This window comes from Sebastes fasciatus, chromosome 1, assembly GCF_043250625.1.
Source record: "Sebastes fasciatus isolate fSebFas1 chromosome 1, fSebFas1.pri, whole genome shotgun sequence".
NCBI classification, from domain to species: Eukaryota; Metazoa; Chordata; class Actinopteri; order Perciformes; family Sebastidae; genus Sebastes; species Sebastes fasciatus.
The window spans coordinates 9,597,921-9,609,950 of NC_133795.1; the positions used below are offsets into that span (position 1 = coordinate 9,597,921).

Below are 12,030 nucleotides of genomic sequence, written 5' to 3' on the forward strand. Positions count from 1 at the left end.
CGGAGTTTTCATTCACATATCTTGAGGTCAGAGGTCAAGGGACCCCTTTGAAAATGGCCATGCTAGTTTTTCCTCACCAAAATTTTGCGTAACTTTGGAGCGTTATTTAGAGTTCTTTCCGACAAGCTAACGTGACACGGTTGGTACCAATCGATTCTTCAGGTTTTTTAGTTTTACATGACACCAGTATCTTTACTCTAGCTTTAAGTCTGAGCCCACTACAACCTCTGAAAGACAGAATAGCGCCAGAATTGTTAAGAGGTTAATAGTTTATATAATAAAAGATCAATAAAAAGTGATGACACTGTTTTACATATTTTGCAGACTGAGAAAGTTAACATGAGGACTTGTTTTTGTTGTCTAAATCTGTTGTGCATCTGTTTGTTTAAGTGTTCCTCACGAACAAAGAGACACAGAAACCTCCAAAGAAATCTATTTTGAGCATGAATTAGAGTTTTGTTTGGTCAGCGTGGGGCGTAAACCCGTTTCAGAGGGCTGAGCATGCAGACTCAGTATGAGGCCCCCCTCTAGTCGCAGCGGCTCTTAATTCCGGTGCCTGGGCCGACAGAGCCAGTGACCCTGAAGCAGTCGCCCCACCTCGTTGTGATTCTAACCAGCCAGCCATGAAGTGGGCCACCAGCCGCCAGTCCCACCGGCCACCAAGCAGGGCTTAGAAAGAGAAGGACAGATAGATAGATGGATGGAGGAGAGAGGCGGAGGCAAGAGGTGCTTTGCTTGATGCTTATAAACACTCATATTTCATCAGTTTATATATAAAATGTGTGTCTGACAGGAAGTGTGCGTAGAGCTTCTTTAAATGCCGCCATAAGGACTATTTGCTTCCTTTGGGAGGCGCAGCGTGGAATGTGGAGCCTGCTCAGAGCCGATGCAACCTGATTAAGGCCCTCATTCCTAGAGACTGGGGGTCAGAGGGCACCAGAGGGCATTGGGGGGGGGGGAGGAAAGGGCGGAAGGTGAGGGACAAGGGGGTGGATTAGGGGTGGAGTTTACAACCACGCCAGCATGGGCATTGGAGCCCTGAATACCACTCCACTATGACCTGTTATGACAGGGATCAGGGCTTTATGCTGAGTGGCTTACTGCCACAATCCATAGTTTCAACTGACGGGGCGGACCCTGTTAATGTTGTTTTGATAAGGTGGGGGGGGGGAAGGGTTGATGGGAAACTACTCTCAAACCTAGAGCTAAAGGAATATAGTTTAAGTTGTTGATGACGGTCCCATGTCAGAGGAGCTATCCCTGATATTCATGGTATTTTGTGGCCAGGGACAGATGTTGTTACAGTATATTCATTTTGTTAATCACTGCATGAATGGGTGTATGTGTCCTCCCTTCCACAGGACTGTGAACTGGTCCAGTGTCCCAGCAGCCACCCTGTTCCCCCAGGGACTAAAATCCCCTCCAACCAGGGCCACAAAACCCAGTGGCGGTTTGGCTCCTGGACCCAGGTTGGTAGTCCCGCTCACATCTTTAATTCATTTGTCTCTTTTTTGTTGGTTTCCTGCTTCCTAATCGTTCTCCTCTGCACAACAGTGTAGTGCCAGCTGTGGCAAAGGGACACGTATGCGCTACGTGAGTTGCCGTGACAACCAGGGTGGTGTGGCAGACGAGTCGGCGTGCGCCCACCTGCCAAAACCCCCTGCCAGAGAAGTGTGCTCAGTAGGGGCCTGTGGACAGTGGAAAGTGCTGGAATGGACAGTGGTAAGAAAACCACCCGTCATCATTTATTCAGTCGTATCTGACCCAGTTATACATTATCTGAAAAATACAATTTAAAGGGTCTGCACCTGCATTTATATTGGGCTGTCCTCAACCAAATTAACTCTTAGTCCACTAACACTCATACGATTTTGTGGACTAATCAATTAGTTGATTTAATCGACAGATCTGTAAAACTGATTTTTTTCCACATAGAATCACACAACTACTTTAAATCTTGTGTTTACCAGAAATGTGCTGATAAGTTTCTTGGAAATAAGTCATTCAGCATGAAAGCTAAGCAAAAAAAATAACTTATCGACCAAAGAAATCTTAGTCGACTAAGACCAAAACAACCGATTATTGGACTAATCGACAAAGAAGACGCAGCCCTACATTTATATAACCTCGCCCAATGCTGTAGAGGACAGTTTCAAATAAGTGGAAATTTGGAAAAGAGTTTTCCTGATGAATCATAAAGTATTTTCCGTCAGATCTGCATCTTATTATATTGAAACAGCGCTGTTGATTAGTCGTCAATATATATTATCCAGATGTTTTTCTTCATGCAAGTTTTATTTATTTCTGTATACTCTGCATTATTTTTCACCCGCTCGGACAATTAGTGTCTGCACACGCTATGTACATGTTTGTGTGAGCAAAGATGTGGAGAAAGGGTGGCAGCTGGAAGGCAAGTGTGTGTCGAGGCCTGGAATAAGGCTAGACAAGGAGAGTGTGTGTGAGTGAGAGAGAACTGAAGTGAGGCAAACATTTCTGGAGCTGCTGGGAGATGCAAGGGGCTGCAGTGAGGGGCTCCAGTCTTGTTTACAGATGTTTCTCATCAGAGTCCTGGTGATACACTACAGCCAGACTGCAGGTCTGCTCACCATACTCGCACACACCCACACATGTACCACCAAGCCAAAGACACTCATTGACCCCCCAAAAGGAAATAGTTCATCCCAAGGCTAAAAAAAAAGCCACTCACACACACACACACACACTAGATTTACTAACCCGAAGCAAAATAGCCTCCTTTGTCCTGCAGTGACAGAACACTTCAGCATGACAGAGTTTTGTTATTGTTCTCAAGGCCCGTACAGCCCCACAGTATGTTATCCAACAGCTTCATTTAGTATCACATCCCATACATCGACTTACTGTATGTAAAACCTTCTTACGGTATCTAAAATCATGTGAAATCCATAACAGTGTGACAGAGCAGTATAAACCTCTGGACAGTGTAATCCCAGGCGAGGTTTTAGGGCAGACAGCTGTTGCATAAGTGTAATATATCACCTAATGCAAGACAGAGAGTGGGCTCTGCAGGGGAGGAGCTGAGTGAGACACCATTAGTGCTTGGCAGAAGATCTGCCTTGTGTTAAGAGATATGTGTTCCTGGGTCCTTTAAGGAGACACCGCATTGTCTGCTTTTGCTTAATGCCATATAACTGGAATGAGAGCTGTGTTGGCATCCTCGACACCAAGTCAAGCTTGCTTTCAATTGGTGTTGAACCCTGGAAAGAATGAGCCTCGGGTTTTTAGGGCGCTTTCACAAGTCATTGTTCGTTTGTGTTGTCCGATTCAGAGTGAAATTGATACTTTTGGTTCATTTTCTATTAAGTCTGGTTCCGTTTCACAGTGCACAAATTAAAGTAGACCAAAAAAAAAAAATTGCCGAGGGGCGTGTACAAAAGAGCAAATGTATCTTTTTCGTCTCGAGAGCTGCCACGTCTATGCAGGGAAACGCAAACTTTGATATATTGCTGTTGATGTTTTTCCACTTTGACTCGGCACTGATCTATTGTGCACACGAATCCCTTCTCCTCCAGTTTATCTCAAATTACTTTATTAACATCACTACTTTTGTGGACTTTATTTAGCATATTCTGTATATTCTCTTTGGGTCTGATGTCAAGCAAACATCAGACTTGTGCAGAAGTCCAAGTCAGTCCTCTCCCACTCATGTTAACTTGTCGTTTACCTTTGTCCATCTCAACAAATGCCTGCACAGGCAGCCTGCGTTTTAGTTCTCTTGGAAACGGTCCAAGACCTCTCGCAACTGGTCTCAGACCAGGTAGAGAGTACGATTACTGTGTTCACAACCGCCCAAACGAACCGCACCAGAGTTTGATTAAAACTGACTAAATATTGGCTTGTGAAAGTGCGCTAAGGCCCAGCTGAGGAGTGGAAGGTTTCCAATTCCTTCTGTATGTAATTAACGTACTGGTCGCCTCTGGTTTTGGCCTTCAGCAGGCCTTGGTGTGGTTACCCAATCGAGTGTTGAGCTAGAAATGGGATCAACACCTCCATATCTGAGGAAACAGGTCACCAAATAGGTAGTCAGTTTGCTGCCTCCCAATGAGAGGATTTAAGTATGTTGTGGTCTTAAGATCTACAGTTGGATGTACGCAGCAGTCACAGTCATTCAGGCATTATTCCAGACCATCACAGGGAGCTGAAGGTGAAGCTCTTCATTTCCCAGTTGAGTGTCATCTGTGGTCACAAACTCTGAGTAGTTTTTCTTTTGTAATATCTTTCAATATCTGGGAAAGGATGAATAAAGATGAAAGAAAGAAAGCACCCTTTACCTTTATTTTGATGTGAAAGAATGTGCGTAGCCACAGTTCACTGTCTACATTGTAGATGCATAGCCGCATGTCGCAGTGTATTCTGTTCATAACCTGACCCGCCAGATGGTTTGTTAAAGAGAACCATCTGAGAAGCCGTCATTGGAGACTGTTTGGAAAAGGGCAGGCACTCGAATGAACTACTTGTCAATCAACCTCAGCCAGTCGGACTCGTGAGAAGAGCGAAAACATCTTTTCCGTCAAGAAAAGCCTTCAGTTTCGTTCTTTGCTCTTCTTTCAATGGAGAAATACTCTCTAGCTCTGATATATAACTGATGCTTAGTGGTGCTGAGCAAAACTCGGAGGAGCGGCTTGTCTCTAAAATGAGAATAGCTTGTCCACCGTAAAGGTCAACCCGCCTTAAGCGAGCAAGCCTGAGCCGTTGATGTTGCTAACTTCGGGGCTAACCTCCTTCACTTTAATCTGTAGGTTATACTCTAAACTGTACACACACTTCACTGCTGCATTCACAGCTATAACGTATACATATACTGATAATTTCATACGTCCGCGCTAAAATGCCAGTAGTAACTGTCAAAGCTCTGTAAAACGTAGGATAGAACCAGGTCTGGTGGCCCATTTTGAGCCATTCTTACTGATAGCAAGTCGGTATGAATGGTTCATTTTTTCCCAGGTCCTTGCCTCACACCTTGTAATAATGACTATTTCTTCTCTATGTTTGTTTGTATTTAGATGTATATTCATTTATACTCCTGACTGATCTCTTTATCCGCTGTATGTGTGTGTGTGTTTGTGTGTTTTCAGTGCTCAGTAACCTGTGGCCAGGGGAAGACGACACGGCAGGTACAGTGCGTCAACTTCAGTGACCAAGAGGTGAACATTAGCGAGTGTGACCTAGACGATCGTCCTACCACAGAGCAGGACTGTGCTATGTCTCAATGCCCGTCCCGCTCCACTGAGTCCCGACCTTTCCCGTCCTCACCAGACAACAGCGCCAGGAACAACCTGCCCCGCAGCCAATCCCACCAATGGCGGACTGGACCCTGGGGCGCGGTAAGGCATCTTACGCACGTAGTTCATTTCAGGTGTCCTGACTAAATTTGTCCTCATGATACCAAATATTCTCTACGTTACTTGTGTTGCAGGGACTTCGGATGGTTTAAGCACTTATGTAAATTGTAAAGTCCAGTAATTTCTAATAACAGTTTGTGAACTAGTTATTTACTTCCAAACATGTGTTTTGTAACCTGATGCAGACTTTGACAAAAGCTCATGAAGTGAGGGTCAGTTCCCATGGATCTCTTTCTTTGTGTTGTTCAGCTTTTTTTTTAAAAACTGTGTTAGTGATAATCTCCATCCAAAAATAACTTTGACCTTTATATAATTGTGGGAAGTGATTGAAGCTATTTCTGGTGGCTCTTCCTGCCTCTGTCCTGAGGATGTGTATTTTAATATAGCAGCCGACGTGGTGAGTCATTTGACGTGGATGTCTTTTGTTTTCTGAATACTTGTAAGAGTGGGGGCTTTGTGTGCACACAATGTACACCTCATAGCAGAGGTGTGGACTCATATCAGACTTGAGTCACAAGTTTGATGACTTTAGACTCGATTTGTCAAAATAAAAAAAGAGTTGCAACTTGACGTGGACTTTCACACCAGAGACTTCACTTGGACTTGAAAGTACTTGGTTAGACAGCGTCAGAGATGTTGGGTTTATTTATTTTTTGAGAGATCCTTTATTGATTTGTTCGGGAAGAGGATTTACTCGTCGGGGAAAAAACTGAAATGAACTGAGCAAACTTAGTTTCTATCTTTTCTTTTTTGTGTTTTTTTTTTTTTGTTGAACTCTGGACTCTTTATTTTTGGTGAATATTATTGTGATTTGCATTTGATTATCTTACACTTAATTCTCCAGATCCACTTTGTTTGAACCGATCTGACAGCATCCAATGAAATTGCAGAAGAAAACCATGAACTAACATTAACTCTCTGAGCACCATTTGGCAGTCAGTTACTCCGTTGTTAATATGGCATTATATTTGCTGAAGAGCGCGTGATGACTTGTTTGACCTTGAAATTCAAAGTTTAGGACTTGACTTGTCAGTCTTGACTTGGGACTTGACTCTGTATTTGAGTGCAAAGACTTGAGACTTACTTGTGACTTGCAAAACAATGACTTGGTCCCTCCTCTGCCTCATAGTGCACATTGATTTGTAACAACATGTACTGTACTGCATTTAACCAACTAGTGATTTTTTATGTACTCAAAGACACATTGATTTAATACTTTGCAGCTGGTGTTTTACATTTTAGTGTGTGTCTGTACATCATTATGTCTTAAGGAAATGTATATCCCCCATGGGACTTATTCACACCTACACCCACTGAGCATCTGCTTGTGAGAAGCATCTCTTTGACAGTGTGCACTCTTCACTCTGTAGTGCTCCAGCACATGTGCAGGAGGTTTCCAGCGGCGAGTAGTAGTGTGCCAGGATGAGAACGGCTACCCTGCCAACAGCTGTGAGGATCGCAGCCGGCCCAGTGAGCAGCGATCCTGCGAGTCAGGGCCATGTCCACAGTGGATCTATGGCAACTGGGGAGAGGTAAGACACACACACACACACACACACCACTTTACTGATCAGATTACAGTTTACCATGGCTCCTGAGTCTCTGAGACAGATACTAGTCTAGCTTAGAGAGAAAAACTGTAAACTGTGTGATAGATCAGACCGGCATCGCGTCATCGCCAAGGCCCCGACCCTTTTAGGGGATCCGAGAGAGATGTCAATGCAATTTGACGTGTTTGGATTGTAATTTTGACAAGTTTGTATGAATTTATTCTTTGTTAAACAAATGTCTGTTTTATCAACATTTCTAATAATTATTTTGCGACCCTGCCTGAACCTGAGCGTTCGCGATACCTTAATAAATTAAGCCTGATCGCCATTATGTCAGTCATCATGTCAATTCTCAGTGTGAAAGCCTCGGTTAACCCGCTACACATAAGCTTTTCTGCATTTTCCCGTTTCTCTCCCCATTTTTTTCTCCCATTTCGGCCTTGGCGACGATGCAGTGGCTGTCTGGTCTATGCTGATTTGAGTTTGAATAAATGCTTTAACTGATGCAGCTTAGTGTGGAGGTTTTGAAAATGCATTAGCACTCAGCTACGGCTCATGCTCACATTCTCAATGCTTCACACAAAGACGGATCTATTTCCACGTGAAAAAAATAGCCCCAGTTTTTTTCCCTTCTTCCCCCGTACCTTTCTGTAAAACACAACTTCTCCTCCTGCTGTCCTCAGTGCACCAAGCCATGCGGAGGTGGGATAAAGACGAGGCTGGTGGTGTGCCAGCGTCCAAACGGCGAGCGTTTCAACGATCTGAGCTGCGAGATCCATGACAAGCCACCAGATCGTGAGCAGTGCAATACTCAGCCGTGCCCGTCTAGCCCCCACTGGAGCACGGACCCATGGAGCTCGGTACGCTCATAAACTTTGTTTTTCAACCTCACTTTTTTTTTTTTTTTTTAAATACCTGTAGTCTTACTCTTTCACAAACAGTCTTAGAGGGGCTCTGACTTTGGTGCTTTTCTCACTGGAGAAATTACACTTCTCTCCTTTTACTTTTAACCTCCTCCACTTCCTGTTCCCTCTCTGGTGCCTGCGATTGGTTTCCTCAAGACATTTGGAAAGTTAATTTCTGTTGCGCTTACATGGCAAAGATACACTCACTTGCAATACGCCAAAAAAGTACTGTCAAAAAATACTTCAGTGACAGCTGTGACCACAAGAACATTTCTGTCAGTCCTAGTTACCATAAAACTGTTGTTGAGCCTTGTGTTAGTATTTGAAAAAAAATTCAGGATCACTTTGTATCACAATCAAAGTTAGTTTTGTAAAATATTGTTTTTAAAGATAATTTATTAAGATATTTTTTGTTCCTTTTTATCTTTTGTATATAGCATTAACTTTTAAAAGTGATATATTTTGTGTCTTAGCTCTTTGTATTCGCACATTTAGCCAATCTTTGTTCATATGCAAATACTGATGAATGTTTTTGTATATCAGGAATATACAGTACGATGCCTTGTTCTTTTATTATCCAAAGAATGGCCCTTAATCTCCAAATATGTGGTGCTACACAATGTAGTAACTTTAAAAGCACCAACTTACATAGGACAGTATTTGGGCTGTGTACTATATATATACATCTTTTGTACTATATACATCTTTTGAAATGGCTATTGTATCAAGAATTCAATTTGTCTCAAGGCACATGTGTTTTTTTTAGAGAAGTTACTAATCTTATTTAGACACTTTATTTTACAGTCTCTGTATTTACCCTCTGCTATGAAACAATCAGTGGTGTTGCCCCAAAACGACATGTTGACTCAAAAGTTCCTGAAACGTCCAGTATCAGTAGTAAACACCAGCAAACAGCAGCTGTACTAGCACTGTAAAATAAAATGTCTCACTGAGTTTGTGGTAATTAGTACTAATAGCCATTGTATTCCAGTTTGGCAGAGGGTTTTGACCCAGATTTTCCTTAGTGTGGCCAAAACAATAGGTTTAAAGCTCTCTGCTCCAAAGGTGCTTGATATGAGTGTATTTATATTGTGTTAGTTAATGTTTTCTTTGTACAGTAAGTACTCGGAGTTGCTAAATATGCTATGCTCAACAATACCTCATTTGGAACAAAACACAACTCAACTAGCCATTAAACTATGGCCCTGTTCACACCTGGCATTAACATGCGTCCTGAGTGGACAGCGCTACGTACATCTGTTCACGCCTGGCATTAGAATATGTCTCCAATGACCATATGTGATCGGATCTCACTTTTCTATTTGCAAATAAACACGTAGTAAACACATGGCTGATACAGCAGATGTCACAAAGTAATATTACAGGAATGTCTGTAGTAATAACGGTCAGGATATTAAAGTAAAATCAGTACATTTTAACATCAAAATTAGGGCTGTCAATCCATTAAAATATTTAATTGCAATTAATCTAATTGTACTCGCTTATTTTTTATCTGTTCAGAATGTACCTTAAAAGGAGATTTGTCAGGTATTAAATACTCTTATCAACATGGGAGTAGGCAAATATGCTTGCTGTATGCAAATGTATGTATATATGTATTATTTTAAATCAATTAACAACACAAAACGATGACAAATATTGTCCAGAAACCCTCACAGGTACTGCATTTAGCATAAACAAATATGCTCAAATCATAAAACTTAAACTCAACAGGCAACAACAGCTGTCAGTGAGATCAAGCGACCCCTTTGAAAATGGCCATGACAGTTTTTCCTCACTAAAATTAAGCGTTATATAGCCTCCTTACGACAAGCTAGTATGATATGGTTGGTACCAATGGATTCCTTAGGTTTTATAGTTTCTTATGATTATTATGTTGCTTTAACTTTGACAGCCCTTATCAACATATAAGGTTACTGTAACAGCGGTCCCCCGGGGACCTCTGTGCCACCATCACCGCTGCCTTTGCAAGCAAAAGCGGTCCTTAATGTGACCCAGGACACATGCGCGTACACACTGCTGAAAGAGTGTGGCCATATGCGTCCCAGACCACCTCTGAATGTGGTCTGAGTGATCGGATCTCAATTCGTCTCGAGTGCGTTCACACCTGTACTTAAAGCTGTCCACTTGTGATCAGATCACCCAGGATGCATGTTAATGCCAGGTCTGAACAGGGCCTATGATAACATACACTACCGTGGTGCTTTGGCCAAACAAGGGAGATATAAGATATCAAAACAATATCAAAAATGAACCATCACATTTTTGATCGGTTAGGTGCTTATTGTGGCACGTTGCTTTTTGATGCTGCCTTTTTCTGTACTTTTTTTTTTTTATTTCTTTCCATGAGCAGTTAGTGGATTGATCAGATTGATCAGCTAAAGTGTGTCACAGATCTGATGAAATCATGTCTTCGAATGTCCATCAAACAACTTGCTCGAGAATGGGCTGTTAAAATGTCGTTACTCTGAACACGTGATACCTGTGACCACAGGGGAAGTGTTTTGTATCCAGAGCTCTCACTCTGAGCCAACCTAATGTGTCTACCTCAGTCTCTGTTATGATTGCCCCCCTGCCGTATCTTTCTCTCCCTTGCACTGGAGGGATTTTGGCTGGCTAAGATTAAGCATGAGTTGTTGCGGCGACCCAGCGCAGTTGATGGTCCTAAACACAGATCCAGGGTGGGTGTCATCGCCCACCTTGAACCTTCCCGTTGAGGAGGACAGTGAAAACTGATCCAGAATCTGTGGTTAGGGGCAACTTCTGCCTGCAGCCCACCCAGTTGACTCCTCCTGGTCATAAATGTCTGTTCTGACATCACACCTTATTTTAAGGGCCTGTTAACACAGCAGTGAGTACATTTCCTTTCTTTACCACACATCATTTACTAATGAGAACTATCGCTTGTAATGACTCCCACATGTGTCACATCTACGCTGAATCAGTGAAACTAGAAACTCAGTATTAACACATCCTATTATTCCTCTTTAGTTTCATTTGACTCCTCAATGTCTCGGTGCAAACAGCAGTACAGATCAAACACCAGATCAACAGGCTCTTGAAATAAGCATATTGTATGTCTCTTATTCACAAATGGCAGTATTAGTTTGTGTTTCAAGAAGATTTCTGTATATTTATGTAATTACTTGTATTTATTGTTACTTCATTATAATGTTATGTCAATATTTAATTTTTTTTATGGATTTGTTGGATTTCTGTTCATTTCCAGAAAAAGGTTACGATTAAAGTGAAGTAGAGGTACTATCAAAGACTTTTTTCATTCTTATTTGAACAATATATTTTTGGTAACGCTTTATATTACGGACCGCAACGTACAGCGTCATTTTTCCCAATCCTAATCTAAAGCAATACCAACATTTTTGTCACATGCAGTGAGCAGGTCACTGCAAACTAAGAAAAAGGAAAAGAATAACTTGCAACTCACTGGCAACTTACACGGACTGGTTGTCCAAAAAAAGTCAGAAACAGAGATAACTGATGCAAATAGCTCTGGAGTAATAGGAGTGCCATTATAAAGAAAAAGGAATAAGGAAAAAATAAAGGGATAAAATAGATAAATTACATTATATAAAAATAAATAAATTAAAAAATAATTAAAAAACATACAGAAAATTTCATAAGTTATCTATTTGCAAAAAATTAATATACTTTAAAAATACATAAATGAATATATACAGAAATGAATGCAAAAATAAATGAAAATGCTTATAATTATTCCTTTATGTTTATTTCTTTATATTTCCACATGTATTTATTCTTTTATTTTTTTATATGTCAACATTTTTCTATTTACTTACGTATATTCTTTTATTTATTCCTCATATTTACACATTTTTCATTTACTTATTTATTCTTTTATGTATTTGTCTTTATATTTACACATTTTTATTTACTTATTTATTCTTTTAAGTATTTGTCTTTATATTTCTACATTTATTTATTTACTTATATTATTTTATTTATCCCTCATTATATTTCTACATTTATTTATTTACTTATATATTCTTTTATTTGTTCCTCTTTATATTTCTACATTTATTTATTTACTTATATTCTTTTATTTATTCCTCTTTATACTTTCACATTTATTTTTTTATTCTTTAACAGATTTATTCTTTATTATGGCACTCCTTTAACTCCATACCAACCTCT

At 40.8% G+C, this 12,030-nt stretch overlaps 1 protein-coding gene across 1 annotated transcript in view; it reads left to right on the forward strand.

Annotated features, from left to right (window-relative positions):
- Positions 1-12,030, forward strand: part of adamts9 (ADAM metallopeptidase with thrombospondin type 1 motif, 9) — a 64,554-nt gene that overhangs the window by 25,285 nt on the left and 27,239 nt on the right. Inside the window, exons 24-28 of the mRNA XM_074618037.1 lie at positions 1,362-1,469; positions 1,555-1,722; positions 5,115-5,363; positions 6,752-6,913; positions 7,615-7,791. Of these exons, the coding sequence (XP_074474138.1) occupies positions 1,362-1,469; positions 1,555-1,722; positions 5,115-5,363; positions 6,752-6,913; positions 7,615-7,791 (864 nt within the window). The remainder of the gene's footprint in view (positions 1-1,361; positions 1,470-1,554; positions 1,723-5,114; positions 5,364-6,751; positions 6,914-7,614; positions 7,792-12,030) is intronic.